A 16,116-nucleotide genomic window follows, 5' to 3' on the forward strand; every position below is an offset into this window, starting at 1 on the left:
CAAAAAAACGCATGCGTTTTCAATGTTAAATATAGGGAAAAAAAACGCATGCGTTTTTTTGAAAAAAAACGCAGCAGACAAAAACGCAAGTGTGAAACCAGCCTTAGCTGCACGCTATATATCTATCCATTTTTCTTTCTTTGTTGGTGTTCAAAATGTGGTTACTCTGTACAGATTCAAGCCATGACCACTTGGGGGTAGAAAAACCAGTTCACATGTTTGAATGCATAGTCTTCAGCTACATATGGCAGTTGTACCATGGTACCCTACCCTCATAGTAGGTCATCTGCAGCTATAATTGGATAGTTAACAAGGCTCGAGAATCAACCTAACAGCATAAACATCTTATATATTAATTGTCCCTGTTTCTTCACCAACACAACTAAAGTGCCTATAAATTATACCTAGTAATTTAATCTGTAGAAATTCAGTTGTTAACACAGAATGCTTTCAAGCAATGTAATAACCATGATTCAAGTAATTAAATATTCATTATTTTTTGCTACAGCTTTGGAAAAAATTTAGTCGCCTGTCTTATAACTTTGTCGTCCTCTTTATTCCCTGGGAAATGAGAATAAAGAAGATTGAGAGTAAGTATGTTAAATAGTGACTTTTCTTTTTCTTTTAATAGTTCATAAAAAAAATTAACAATAAGCAACATCCTTACTTATGGACCAATTTATGGTAAGTGCTTGGTATCTACCAAGCACTTACCATAAATTGGTCCATAAGTAAGGAGTCCTTACTAAGGACTGTTCACTAGAATTGCTTGCAGTAGATAAGTTACTACAACATAGCCGCAAGAGCATATAAGTATACTAAGCCTTATAATGCTACCTGCAGGCTCAAGCATATGTGATCAAAATTATATCTAGGTGAAAATATAATCCAGTAGATACATAACACTTTATTTTACTGTTTCAGGTCACTTTGGATCGGGTGTTGCCTCATATTTTATCTTTTTACGATGGTTATTTGGCATTAACATTGTCCTTACAATTATGACTGGAGCCTTTGTAGTGTTACCAGAGGTACGGCTACATGGATAAAAACTGTTGATGACAGATAATAATTGCTTGATGTTTTACTATTATGGAAAATAAAAAAGAACATACCGCATTTTGCTCCGGATTATAAGACGCACGGCAAATTTTGAGGAGAAAAATAGGAAAAAAACTTTTTTTTAATAAAATGGTGGTGCTTCTTATAATCCAAGCTAATTATTGCTTACCGGGGGTGGTGGCTGCGGTGAAGCGGGGTCCCAGGGTCACTGCTGGAGGAGGCAAGAGTGGAGCGTTGCTGCAGGCCACAGGCTGAGATGCGGGGGTGTTCGGATATGTGGCGCACCGCTGCGGGTGTTCGGATGTGCAGAACGCCACTGTGGGTATTCGGTGCTGCGGGCGTTCGGTGCTGTGGGGGCTTTGCCGACATTTTGTGAAAGGCCAGAGCCCCCACAGTTACGTGGTTTCCTATGTGGTGGACACCAGGAAAATGGCTCCAGGGGGCGGCGCATGCGCAGATGGAGATCTCGGCACCAAGATCTCTGGAGATGAGATCTCAGCGGTAAGGTATATCCGCATTATAAGACGCATTCCCATGTCCCCCCCAAATTTGGGGTGAAAAAAGCATCTTATAATCCGAAAAATACGGTACATGTCAGTAATGTTTAACGGAAAAATTAACTTATTTCTACTTTAGGCCCCCTTCACAAGTGCGCATAAAACTGGTATCGGAAAAACCAATACCAGTGTCATCAGTGTTTGGATCAATGTGTTATCAGTGTTTTATGGTATGGCAAAAGAAAGATAAATTACAAAGCTTCTCCTATACTGTTCAATGTTAAACACACTAAGCACGTGACTTATGAAGTTAATTGCTTGCACCAGAAATTTTAAGGGGCTTCATAGCTAAAGGGGTGAATACATATGCACATGCACATTTTTATCTATGTTATCCCATAAAATTAATGTTTGCCAATATTTTTATCACTTCACCAACTTAGAATATTTATGATGAATCACACACAAATCAGATTACAAAAATCTTAAAATTTATGTTGTAATGTAACAAAATAGGTAAAAAAGACAAGGGGGTGAATACTTTCACAAACCACTATATGTGGCTTCCGTAAAACAAAATGGATGCCACGTGTACTGAAAACACGGACATGTGAAAAGAGTCTTACAGAAAGTCTAATACATGCTAAAAATAGTGAAACTATGACATTTCCATCTGTTAACACTGCTGCATATGGAAAATATTGGAACTTTGCTGGTGCTTTAAAATATAGTATAGTAAATGGTTAAGAAGTAACATAGCAAAAAAATATATATATACTGTATATAGGGCATACATTAGGCATTTGTATCTGGTGCCGTATGTGAGTATACCTTTTTAAGTCACTTTTCTTTTTTGTCTTGTGGTATTCTTTGCTGGGTTTTTTCACATTATTCAAAATGGCATATGTGGTTCATAGATTTTGTGCAAAGTCAAAAATTAATCATTAATTTTATATTTAACTTTTCATGTGATTTTGTAGTGCAAAAGTTTCTCGTTTCGAAAAGTGGAGTGGAACAATGTTCAAAAGTTACCTGGTGTACATAAAAAAACACTCCAGGGGAGGACTGAAGTACATTTGCCATTATTTTTTAACTTTTATTTTCATCAGAGTCATCATGATCATGACCACAACAGAGCTATAGGCAAGGAGCATAGTACAAGAAGTAGCTATGGCTTCACACAGGAGCTGCCTCATGTCACTGTATGGAGATAATACTTGCTTCTTGCTTCTAATATCTCTATAATGTGAAACAAAATAGACACAAAGGCCCCAATTCATCATTTGCAGGGTTTTTTTAACTCACTGTTTTGGTGTTCACCGATTTTTGTGAATTTTTAAGCAAAAAATGATGCAAAAGATGTGATTTTTTTTATTTACGTGCAGAAAATCACTCAAGAAGTAGACTGAAGTAGAGTTGCGTCAAACCTTGCGACTCTGCGTTACAATTGACAAGTCAAGCAAAAGCATTTAGAACTGCTAAACTCAGTCCACAAGTTGGAAAAAAATAACCAACTGGTAAGCACATATGAAATAGACTTAAAAAAAAAGGCACAGATGGAATAATGGAATTGGGTGCAAACAAAAAAGGTACAAAACTAGACAAAAAAGGTTCAAAACTAGACAAAAAAGGCACAAAACTAGACAAAAAAGGTTCAAAACTAGACAAAAAAGGACCAAAGACATTGATGAATTGGGGCCAAAACCTCTATGCACCCCGTTATTGGTATTAGCAGGCCCCATGTATCATAGTAGGTGCTATGTTACAGGTCTGTGGAATCAGAGCTTGTAAGGAGCAGTAACATGGTTGTGTGGCATGTGGCCATTTGATCTTTGTGCTATATGTCCTTTCATAGATATTGAAAAAAAGAGACTTACCGTACTTTATGCCTCAATGTCGACACTGCTGGTTAGACATATCAGTTAACTGATGATATACAGCCATGTTCCTGATACAAAGCTCTAGCAGATTTATGACACCCTCTCTTGAACACTGTTTGTAACCTCTATAAAAGACAAGGGATATTTATCATCAGAACGAGGCAAATAGCCTTACACTGGACAGACGTTAGGCTCCTTCTATTTAGTCCTGCTCTCATTTTGTCAGAATTGTGTCCTTGTGATTGTGCAGTTTGTCACTGTGGATATAAATGTTTTTTTTCGAGGTAGGCAAGAAGGTTATGTGTGTCTGTTTTATTGTGGAGTAGAAAGTAATGGAAGATCAAAAAGGATTAGAACAATTGAAAACTGAAATGTTGCAATAGGAAGAATCTAGGATTACAAGTACATCAAGTGCATAGGATCCATAATTCTAATATAGCATCACTATACATAATGTGAATGTGGTCGCATTGCTCCACCTACACTACCGCAATCACAACAAGTCAGTCGCTATCAGACCCAGTTGGATTTTTTTCCGACTTGCTTTTCGCAGTAGTGTAGGTGCAGCGATGTGACCCCATTCACTTCTGTTAACGCTGTGATGCAGCAGCAGCACCGAGCACACTAATTTCACACAATTGCTGTCGCAGCCGTCGTTGAGACCAAGAGAACCTTCGCTAGATCTGTATGTTCATGTGAACGCAGCCTAACGGCTGTCACCAACTGTGATTGTTCTTCACATATTTCTTTCTCCTTTACAGATCTTAGCAGGAGCTCCATTTGGAAGCACTATCAACAAGAAAATCCCTGATAAGGAATTTTCCTCCGCACAGGACCTGAACACCATCTGGTCACTTGGGGCAAGACTCTGATCTATATGTTTAAAAGCCATTTATCACTGCTTAAGATTTACATCTATGCTGTGTACAGTACATTGTAGCCAGTTCATTAGTTAACTCTGCCTTTTCATTGTATATTAGCTCCATTAGTTAATTGATCCTAAGCAAGAATTGTACATGCACAAATAATTCCCTAGATGTCACATTATTCAATTAATTTTGGAATAGATATATAACATACAGTCATGGTGAAATTGTTCCAGAAAATTAAGTATTTCTCCCAGAAAATTATTGCAATTACACATGTTTTGTTACACACGTGTTGATTTCCTTTGTGTGCATTGGAACAACACAAAAAAAAGGTAAATTGGACATTATTTCACACAAAACCCCCAAAATGGTCGGGAAAAAAATTGTTGGCACACTCAACTTTATATTGGTTGCGCACCATTTGGCATACCGTATATACTCGAGTATAAGCCGACCCGAGTATAAGCCGAGGCAACTACTTTTACCACAAAATGTTGGGAAAATTTATTGACTTGATAAGCTGGGTATGCATTGTCCCCTCATCCCCATCCTGGTATGCATAGCCCCCTCATCCCTATCCTGGTCTGCATGGCTCCTCATCCCTATCCTGGCATGCATGCCCTCCTCATCCCTATCCTGGCATGCATGCCCTCTTCATCTCTATCCTGGCATGCATGCCCTCCTCATCCCTATCCTGGCATGCATACCCTCCTCATCCCTATCTTGGCATGCAAGCCCTCCTCATCCCTATCCTGGTATGCATGGCTCCTCATGCCTATCCTGGTATGCATGACTTCTCATCCTTATCCTGGTATGCATGGTTCCTCATCCCTATCCTTGTCTGCATGGCTCTTCATCCCTATCCTTGTATGCTTGGCTCTTCATTCCTATCCTTGTATGCATGGCTCCTCATCCTTATGCTGGTATGCATAACCCCCTTCAGAAAAACATTTAAAAATTAAATGTACTGTCCCTGTGCTCCCACGGTGCCAGCAGCTGCAGCAGCAGGGCGATCACATATGCCTGCTACTTAAGGGACTGAATATTCACTGCCCTCTCTGACCCAGGGGCGTGGAGGGCAGTGAATATTCATTCCCTTAAGTAGCATGCACACGCGATCGCCCAGCCGCTGCAGGAAGCCTGTGGATGCGACTTCTGTCCCCACTATTAAAGAGAAATGAATATTCAATGCCTGCACAGTGAATTTTATTTTCTCTTTAACAACGGGCACAGGTTTTAGCCACAGCAGTCGGCTTCTGCCTCCTGTGACCCGCTACTTTGCCATTGCCGCTCCCCCTCTGTCTTCGGTGTACCTCACTTGAGTATAAGCCGAGGATGGCATTTTAAGCCCAAATAAACTCGGCTTAGACTCGAGAATATATGGTAAATAGCTGCAATCAATCACTTCCTATAACAATAAACAAGCTTCTGACACCTCTCAACTGGAATTTTGGAACACTCTTATTTTGCATACTGCTCCAGGTTTCTAATATTTGAAGGATGCCTTCTCCCAACACCAATCTCTCCACAGGTGTTCAATTGTATTTAGATCCGGACTCATTGCTGGCCACTTCAGAACTCTCTAATAGTGATGAGCGAGTATGCTCGTTACTCAAGTTTCTCCGAGTATGATCGAGTGGTCTATGAGTATTTCGGCATGCTCAGAGATTTAGTTTATGTCGATGCAGCTGCTTGATTTGCAGCTGCTAGACAGCTTGAATACATGTAGGGATTGCCTAACCATCAGCCAATCCCCACATGTATTCAAGCTGTGAAAACAAAAACCGACACTGCGGACATAACTAGGGGTGAAAAAATCCCTCCAATACAGCATGCCCATGGCATACCACCAGGGACAAAACGGGACAAAACTCCCAACAATATACTAAACCTACAAAAGACAGGGAGCAAAACTGCCCCAGAAATAAATGTAATACACAAAATAACCATAAAAAATATACAAACTTTATTAATACACAAAATGTAAGACAGACATATAAATATGAGAATATGGTGATGATAGACAAATAGAACACTCCTATGGGCATATATATAAACACATAGGCACAAAATACAGTGCCATAGAAAATGACATGTGCAAAGTGCACAGGGTAAAAAGCCCGCACCTGTGTGCATACATTGGGTCGTGTTGTTAACGGGCAGAGAACCTACACTACCGCAACCCTAGGTGTACGGAAAGGCATTGCCTATTCATAAGGGAGCAGAGTGCGTCTGCATATGCATACACAGTGAAGATACCAGGCGTAAAGATAATATGAATAAAAACCCAAACATGGTACTATAACCTGTGCCACTACGGTATCATACCGCATACTACTGCCACTCAACAAATAGTTAAATCACGGGGTTACCCGAGATAAACCGCTCCAGTGCTTACCCATGTCCAGCAGGACACTTCATTATCGGGCATCTATATGACATGGGTAAGCACTGGAGCGGTTTATCTCGGGTAACCCCGTGATTTAACTATTTGTTGAGTGGCAGTAGTATGCGGTATGATACCGTAGTGGCACAGGTTATAGTACCATGTTTGGGTTTTTATTCATATTATCTTTACGCCTGGTATCTTTACTGTGTATGCATATGCAGACGCACTCTGCTCCCTTATGAATAAGCAATGCCTTTCCGTACACCTAGGGTTGCGGTAGTGTAGGTTCTCTGCCCGTTAACAACACGACCCAATGTATGCACACAGGTGCGGGCTTTTTACCCTGTGCACTTTGCACATGTCATTTTCTATGGCACTGTATTTTGTGCCTATGTGTTTATATATATGCCCATAGGAGTGTTCTGTTTGTCTATCATCACCATATTCTCATATTTATATGTCTGTCTTACATTTTGTGTATTAATAAAGTTTGTATATTTTTTATGGTTATTTTGTGTATTACATTTATTTCTGGGGCAGTTTTGCTCCCTGTCTTTTGTATGTATTCAAGCTGTCTAGCAGCTACAAATCATGCATCTGCGTCGACATAAACGAAACCTCCGAAATACTCTGAGACCACCAGAGCATGCTCAGAGAAACTCGAGTAACGAGCATACTCGCTCATTACTACTCTCTAGCACTTTGTTTCCATCCATTTCTGGAAGCTTCCTGAAGTATGTTCGAGGTCATTATTTATCTATTTATCATTGATTGCAACACTAATTCCATATATCTACCACTGTTTTTTGGGGTCCTATTGGGACATTTTTTATCCCCTATAGTTTTACTACATCATTACTGATTGCTGATATAAAGCAATGGTCCCATAGTCGAATAAGGTCTGATTTGATGACTAAGGCTGTTTATTTTTTACAATTTATGTGCTGGCATTTTTTGGGTGCCATCTGAACATGCTGGCCTTGTTACTATGATCCGTATTGCCATCTATGATCTAGGGTCAGTTATTCAGGGATCTATCATCAATTTATTGGTGTTTCCCGGATGATGACAGGGTATTCTAGGGACTTCAGGGACAGCCAGCGAGGAGAGGGGGTGCCACTGTTATAATTCATAGGGTTCCAATCTCCGCTAGTAGACGGGTACTGAGACTAGGTTCTTCATAGGGATTTGATACCATTCTTTCCTATTGATCTTGTGTGTTTTCTGTCTTTTTGGGACAATTTTTCTTTTTAATAAGTACCTAAAAAAGATATTATTTTTACACTTCTTTATTACATTATTTTTTACACATGTTAGCCGTTTTACTGAGGCCTCCTGTTTAAATCCAATTTTGTTATAATGTGCCGTGGAGCCACAGAGGACAAAGGGCTGTCATCCCCCTTACTGCTCCCCATGGCAAGCTGTATTACTATTCACCCCAGACGTGACCCCCACCAACAATTTTCCTCTGGCCAAAGTCACACTTCCTTCAATCTCATGCTCCTCCTCAGTGACATTGTACAGTAGTTCAGGCTCAGCACTTAGATTTAAGGAGCCCCTACTACAGCTGGCCAGAAAAGGAGGTCCAAGTAGCCTGGACGAAGGACAGCTGCAAAGGAAACCACACTATGCAGAGCTGCATCAGGCAAGGAGCGACGGCCGGGGTTCAGTCAGAGAGAGCGGTGAGTGGTGTCAGTGACTGACACTGCTCTCCTGTGTGCCTGCTCCCCAGCTGTCACTGTGCTGAATTCCTCCTGCCAGAGGAATATGCTGGGCGGCCGCAGGCATTCAGCCATTCAGCTATTTTTTTTTTCTCCCCAAAGTGCATCCCCCTCTGGAAGGCAGGAGGTAGTGCTCTAGGCAGGTGCCTACCCTGCCTACCCCTCATCTTGACCCTGCAAAGACATGCAATGCAAAGATTGAGTCAACTTCTACCCTTTTTATCTGGTTTCAGGTGTAATTTTCATATTGCCCTGGCCTGTTTCTTGCCACAGGTGAGTTTGAATGAGCATCACATGCTTGAAACAAAGCTGTTTACCCACAATTTTGGAAAGATGCCAACAATTTTATACGACCCATTTTTGGGATTCTGTGTGAATTCATGTCCAACTTACCTTGCATACAGGCGTGTATGTGCCATAGTGGAAACCAATGCAGCTGATATGAGAACTTCAGAGCGCGAAGGATCTACTCTAGATTGGTCTTTTGTCCATTTTAGTTAGTGTAGTGAGATCCTTGATAGGGGAATGCAATGTACAATACTTTAGGACACACAGACTTTTTGTGTGGATTAATACGGTTTGAAAAAACAACCAATCTAACAACCAACATCTAAAAAAACACCCAAATTTTTGTTTACCTTAGTATCAGAAATAAAACATGGAGAACATAGGTGCACTGCAACCGTCATATATCTAAAACTAATTGTTATAAATTATTCCAAAATTGTAGGCACAGTAGATAGATCTAATTAAAGGGCCACATAGTGTACATTTATATGGCAAACATACGCCATATGTCACATTTTATAGAATAACAGTACTTTGACTGCAAACAAATATAGGAACATCGTGCCACTTATGGTTTCCCACAGCTGACATTTGTCTACAGGATAAGTAATAGATCTATGATTGCTGTGAGCCAGACTCTTCCTACCGCGATCACAACACGGGAGGTCTCAAGTTACTCAGTCCTCCTCAACAGACAAGCATAGCGGTGAAGAATTAGGATGAAGTGGCTAGCATACATGCTACATTCAAAGGGAATCTGTCAAAGAGATCAACTCTTCCAAATTACATTTATAGACATGCAGGTCTTTCAAAGCTATATCTTCAAACTGTTATTGCTTCCAGGAAAATCATCATTTTAATTTATATGCAAATGAAATGTTACATGCTGTGGGCATGACTTCCAGAACCTCTGCCTCCCAAGGTTGTTTTCCTGCCCTTAATGTGAATATGAGCTTAAATTTTGGAATGCAGCAACAGATAGATAATATAAAGGTGTCAATAAATTAAGCTTTCAAAGACCTGCATGTGCATAAAGGTGGTTTTGGTAGTGTGGAGTTATCTTAATAACAAAATTCCCTTTTACGTCCATGAAGATGATGAATACACCCACTTATAGCACTAAACATTTAATTTGTTGGAAACCTCTTTAAAGCATTTGATTTCAATACGTAAATACATGGCTCTATTTAACCTTTGCCCATTTTATAGGGTTATCTCCAATACTCCGTGCTATTTTATGGCTACTATGGACGGGAAAGAAAAATAGGAAGAGCTGGGTATCGTCTGCCATTGGCATATTTCCTTGTTGGACTGGCAGTCTTTGCATACAGTTTCATCACACTATTAAGAAAGTAATTTGCTATTATACAGTATATTATGCCAGTATGATATTATGTATGTCATGATTCTTAGGTACCTAGAAAAGGATTTCACAGAGCAGGAGAACAGCAGAACTGAGGAGGAGGAACAATTGATGGTGTCATGTAATGCATGGGCTGGGTCAGCAGAGGAAAACCTTTCTTAGGCCAGTCTCACACGTCCAGATAATTCCGGTACCGGAGAAAACGGTACCGGAGTTATCCGTGTCTGTGTGTCCGTGTGCTCATGTAGGCCATCCGTGTGGGATCCGTGTGATGTCCGTGAGTACGTTTTTAGGGTTCGTGTGCTGTCCGTGTGCTGTACGTGTGTCCGTGTATTGCAACAATTTTTACAATTTTAACCCTATGACAGGAAAAATGCACACGGACAGCACACGGATGGCACACGGACAGCATCCGTGTGCGGTACGTGTTTACACGGACCCATTTACTTTAATGGGTCCGTGTGATCCGTGTTCTCCCACGAACACTGACATGTCTCCGTGTTTTGCAAACGGACACACGGTCCGTGAAAACACGCTGACATGTGCAGAGACACATTTATTTTAATGGGTCTACGTGAGTCAGTGTCTCCGGTACGTGAGGAAACTGTCACCACACGTACCGGAGCCACTGACGTGTGAAACCGGCCTTACTGAATAGATAGCTATTTGTTCTGGTTTATACAGGATGGGGATGTAAGATAAAGAAAAAAAAACATTTCAATAGGTACTTTTATGCATCTTCAAAAATAAGTTAAATAATGAAACCGCTAATAAAATCCATTCTGTAGACATATGTAGTAAACTCTATAGATACTGTGGCAGGTTATAGTCTCTTTCTAACTAGATGCAGGAAAATAATCTTTTATTAATTTCTCAGAATGGCAAAGAATTCACGGATGAGTTTGGCAAGTGCGTCCGATGAAAACTACACCTTCTGCTGGAGAATCTTCTGTGCATGGGATTATCTCATTGGGAATCCAGAAGCTTCTGAAAGCAAAACAGCTGCGATAGTCAATAGTATTAGAGTGAGTGCTTCATCACGTACTTCAATCATATCATGACCATCAGATCTAGAGTCTAGCATAAATCAGACATAGAGTACAGGAGGGCAATGGATATGTCATACCTCTAATATGTTTTGCAGCTAAAGACGACCTGTCACCAGGTAAAAATTGGCCAGTTTTTGCTATTATTTTAATCCTGCTGCCCACCTAGTACTCAGTTTTATTATTTTTATAAAGCTGGCTTATGGTTCCACAGTTTTTGGTGTTTTTATTCAGTGCACTCCAATGTACTATTTGTCATGGTCTTTACAAAGCAGGCAAGGCTCACGGTAATTATTCAGAGCAGCCTAAAGACATGACCCCAGTGAATCCTGTGAGCACCACCCTCTTAGTAAAGACAATAAAAAATAAAGAACATTAGATGAGAATAAAGTTATTGCAAAAACTGGCCACTTTTGACCTGATGACAGATCCTTTATAAGAACGAAAGGGACAGAGATGCATATGCTTGACCATTGCTCCATTCATGAGGATCTTCAGAGATGTGTTCTTAAAAAACGCTGGTGGTCAAACTGTTGGGGTTCTTAGTGATCAATATCTTATACATTATCCTATCGATAGGGAAATACATTATTAACTTGGTGCAAACGTTTTCAATATTTTTTAACTGTCCCTACATATTGCTACATTGCTTCCATTACTTGGCAATATCCTCTATATTGCCCTGTAAATGTATTGATAACAATCTTATTATTATCGCTAAATCAATAAATAGGGCATGTTAGGTTAGGCTATGGGTTGAACTAGATAGACTTCTTTAACCTTAATAACTAGGTATGTTACTATGTTACTATGATTTAATGCTGCCTAACGGTGCCCATGCCCCTTGGATAGTTGTCAACCAAACTCAGTTGCTAGCTCATTTCACAGACACTTGTTTCTTCTGCATCTCTATACACATGAACACTTGTGTGTTCTCTATGGGGAGAGAGAAGAGTAAGGGTATAGAAAACACTTTTAACAATGTCTTCTCACCATTACTGATGGAAATGGTCCATCCTTCTCTCCAGGGCCGGCGTCAGCACCCGGCGCACCCGGGCAAGTGCTGGGGCCCTGAGCAGGCAGGGGACCCCCCGCCTGCTCCGGGCCCCCGACACTTGAGATACTTACCTCTCCCGGTTCCAGCGCTGCAGCGTCTTCCATCCTCTGACTGTGACATTCAGGTCAGAGGGCGCGATGACGTCACCAGTGCGCGCCCTCTGCCTGAGCAGTCACAGCACAGAGAGCAGGAAGATGCTGAGGAGTCCAGAGCAGCGTCAAGCAACGAGAGGTGAGTATTTCATTTTTTTTTTAATATTTGGAGCAATATATGGGGACCATCAGAAGGGGCCCATATATGAAGCATCTTATGGGGCCAATAATATTGGCAGCATCTTATGGGGCCAATAATATAGGGAGCATCTTATGAAGCCAATTCTATAGGGAGCATTATATGGGGCCAATTTAATATGGAGCATCTTATGGGGCCAATTCAATATGGAGCAGTTTATGGGGCCAATTACATATGTAGCAGTATATGGGGCAAATAATATATGATGCATCGTATGGGACTATTTATACATGGAGCATTTTGTATGGCCAATTATATATGGAGCATTATATGGGGCCAATTATTTTTGGAGCATTATATGGGACCCATTCTGTAAGGAGTATTATATGGGCCCATTATGTATGGAGCATCATATGGGGCCCATTCTGTATGGAGCAATATATGGGACTCAGTATACTGTATGAGGCCGATCATATACTGTATGGAGCATTATGTGAGGCCCATTATATATGGAGCAATAGATGGGGCCCATGATATACTATATGGAGAATTATATGTGGCTCACTATACTGTATTGAGCATTATATGGGGCCAATTTAATATGGAGCATCTTATGGGGCCAATTCAATATGGAGCAGTTTATGGGGCCAATTACATATGTAGCAGTATATGGGGCAAATAATATATGAAGCATCGTATGGGACTATTTATACATGGAGCATTTTGTATGGCCAATTATATATGGAGCATTATATGGGGCCAATTATACATGGAGCATCTTATGGGGTCAATTATTTTTGGAGCATTATATGGGACCCATTCTGTAAGGAGTATTATATGGGCCCATTATGTATGGAGCATCATATGGGGCTCATTCTGTATGGAGCACTCTGTGGTGCCCATTATATTGTATGGAGCATTATATGAGGTTCATTATTCTGTTTGGAGCAATATATGGGGCTCATTATTCTGTATAGAGGACTATATGGTGCCAATTATACTGTATAGAGCACTATATGGGGCCATTATACTGTATGGGGCAATATATGGGGCTCATTATTCTGTTTGGAGCAATATATGGGGCTCATTATTCTGTATAGAGGACTATACTGTCCGGTTTCTGAGCTAATGTACAATTTACAATAGATATCACTCATATAATGTAAGAAGTAAGTGAAATCTTTGCCATTGTACTATACCTTTATTTCTTTGCCATATCTGTGCATTATGAATTGTGGTATGTGTTAAAGGGGCCCACTGGGACTCTTTCGCCCAGGGCCCATGAAAACCTGGAGCCGGCCCTGCTTCTCTCCTCTGAAATTATAATCATATTTATCATATGAGTAAGTGAGTTCAAGGCTCTCTCAGTAAAGAGTATGTCTTACAAACAAAGTATAGTACATTTTAACTGATAGATCTTGGAATAATAATAATTTCCACAATTGCATGTGTTAAATAAATGTTCCTATGCTGAGATAAACCTTATAAATGTGCCCCTGCTGTGTGCTGTTTAATGGCTGTGTCTGACTGTACAGGAACATGGTCTGATCATACTACAGCTCCTGGGCACGAGAGGAAGCAAAAGAGTATATAGACAGGATGGGATCATAGATGATTCTTTCGCTGAGGCAAAACATGTTTAAAGCTAAGTGCACACGTTGCGGAATTGCCACGGAAATTTCCGCGGCAATTCCGCAACTCCTGCCGCTGGTATATCGCATGCGGAATTGGCATGCGTATTCCCACTGAACACTAGCGTTTTGCAAGCGTAATTAGCTTGCAGAATGCTAGTGTTTTCCAAGCCATCTGTAGCTGATTGACAGGTTGGTCACACTTGTCAAACATAGTGTTTGACAAGTGTGACCAACTTTTTACTATTGATGCTGCCTATGCAGCATTAATAGTAAAAAGATATAATGCTAAAAATAATTTTAAAAAAATAAAAAAATGGTTATTCTCACCTTCCGACGTCACCCGATCTCCTCAGCGATGCATGCGGTGGCTGGAATGCTGTGTGCGAAGGACCTGGGATGATGTCACGGTCATGTGACCGCAACGTCATCCCAGGTCCTTCACACACAGCATCCCTGGGAACGGAAGCGGCCGCGTGCACCGCTGAGAGGCGGGAGGACTCCGGGGGCCATCGGAAGGTGAGTATATCACTAGTTTTTATTTTAATTCTTTTTTTTTAACAATTATATGGTGCCCAGTCCGTGAAGGAGAGTCTCCTCTCCTCCACCCTGGGTACCATCCGCACATGATCCGCTTACTTCCCACATGGTGGGCATAGCCCCATGCGGGAAGTAAGCGGATCAATGCATTCCTATGTGTGCGGAATCCCCGCGATTCTGCAAATTAATGAACATGCTGCGCTTTTTTCCGGAATGCGTTTCCGCTCAGGAAAAAATGCAGCATGTGCATACAAAATGCGATTGCATTCTTTTAATAGGATGCTTAATGTGATTGTTTTTTCGCGGTTTTATCACGTTTTTATAGCGAAAAAACGCGAAGAAAAAAAATGGAAAATCCAGAACGTGTGCACACAGCCTAAGAGCAAGCAGCAAATGCTTTATCTTACAGAAAGAATCAGCTGTGATCCCATGCTGTCCTGTCTGTATACAGCATTTCGAAAGTGCATGATTAGTTCAGAAGGAGAAAAATGTAGTTTTCCCTAATAAGATATATTACAAAGTTTCTTATTTTCATGTGTAGTATTGATTCTGCAGTTCTTATTAAGATTTTCATGGTGCCCTAACCACAGGCAGTATGCAGGCAGTAGGCATATGCATTAGGGAGAGACAAATCAATCAAAACAAACTGGGTGGAGAAAGATCTATGCCAGCCGCCCAGCAGACTGGACTTCTAGTCTCCTCTCTAGGCGCTTGGCTCATTTTTCAAGCTATGATTTATCTGAAATGTCTCAAAGTGAGCTGCCTGCCTGTATTTTATACTGCCTGTTGTTCGGGCGGTATGAGACAGCTGACAGATTCCCTGTAAGGAGAGACAATCTTTACCATGGTAAGGACTCATATAGATGACATTGCGCTAATGCTATTATTATACTGACCAGTTGCATTTTGGAGGCAGGTTATTCATTTGCTTTTTTTCTTACTTTTCTTAAAGGAAGCGATATTAGAAGAGCAGGAAAAGCGAAAAAGCAAGAATTTGTAAGTACAACACTAAACCTCTTTTTTAGGTTTCACATTGTGTTAAATACTGTTTTGTTATATAGTTACATTGTACAATGGAAAAATATGGGCCCATGTTATTCTTGTTACATTGCTCCATGTGCACTGATAATGATAGCGTTTACTACTAAAGTCTAATCATGCACAATTGAGAATATACTGTAGCTCTGGAATACAGTACAGGCCATAACTCAGGACAAAAAGGAATAAAATAATATACGTACTCTAAAAAATGGCATTCAGAGATGAACATACTGTACCTTTAGTTAATTTATTGGAATAAGCTGTTTGCATGAGAAAATGCTATATTTCTTTTCAGCAATACACAATGTAATCAGATGCAGTATGTGATCAGATGGTTGTAATAATCCATATAACAATAAACATATAAAGCTGTGTTGGCTCGTAGTTTTGTATTTTTATATGTTTGATATCTATAGTGGGATTTTTTTATTAAAGGCACTAAGACTTAGCTATTGATGACATCCATAAAATAGGTTCATCAATATAGGATTGGTGGTGGAG

The 16,116-nt window shown here is 40.4% G+C and overlaps 1 protein-coding gene across 1 annotated transcript in view; it reads left to right on the top strand.

The window, feature by feature from the left end:
• The window catches only part of TMC3 (transmembrane channel like 3), a 131,904-nt gene that overhangs the window by 39,246 nt on the left and 76,542 nt on the right, over positions 1-16,116 (top strand). The window contains exons 4-9 of the mRNA XM_069762130.1: positions 509-590; positions 925-1,031; positions 4,201-4,299; positions 9,916-10,058; positions 10,947-11,094; positions 15,527-15,570. Coding sequence (XP_069618231.1) covers positions 509-590; positions 925-1,031; positions 4,201-4,299; positions 9,916-10,058; positions 10,947-11,094; positions 15,527-15,570 — 623 coding nt within the window. The remainder of the gene's footprint in view (positions 1-508; positions 591-924; positions 1,032-4,200; positions 4,300-9,915; positions 10,059-10,946; positions 11,095-15,526; positions 15,571-16,116) is intronic.

Source organism: Ranitomeya imitator, chromosome 4, assembly GCF_032444005.1.
Source record: "Ranitomeya imitator isolate aRanImi1 chromosome 4, aRanImi1.pri, whole genome shotgun sequence".
Lineage (NCBI taxonomy): Eukaryota > Metazoa > Chordata > Amphibia > Anura > Dendrobatidae > Ranitomeya > Ranitomeya imitator.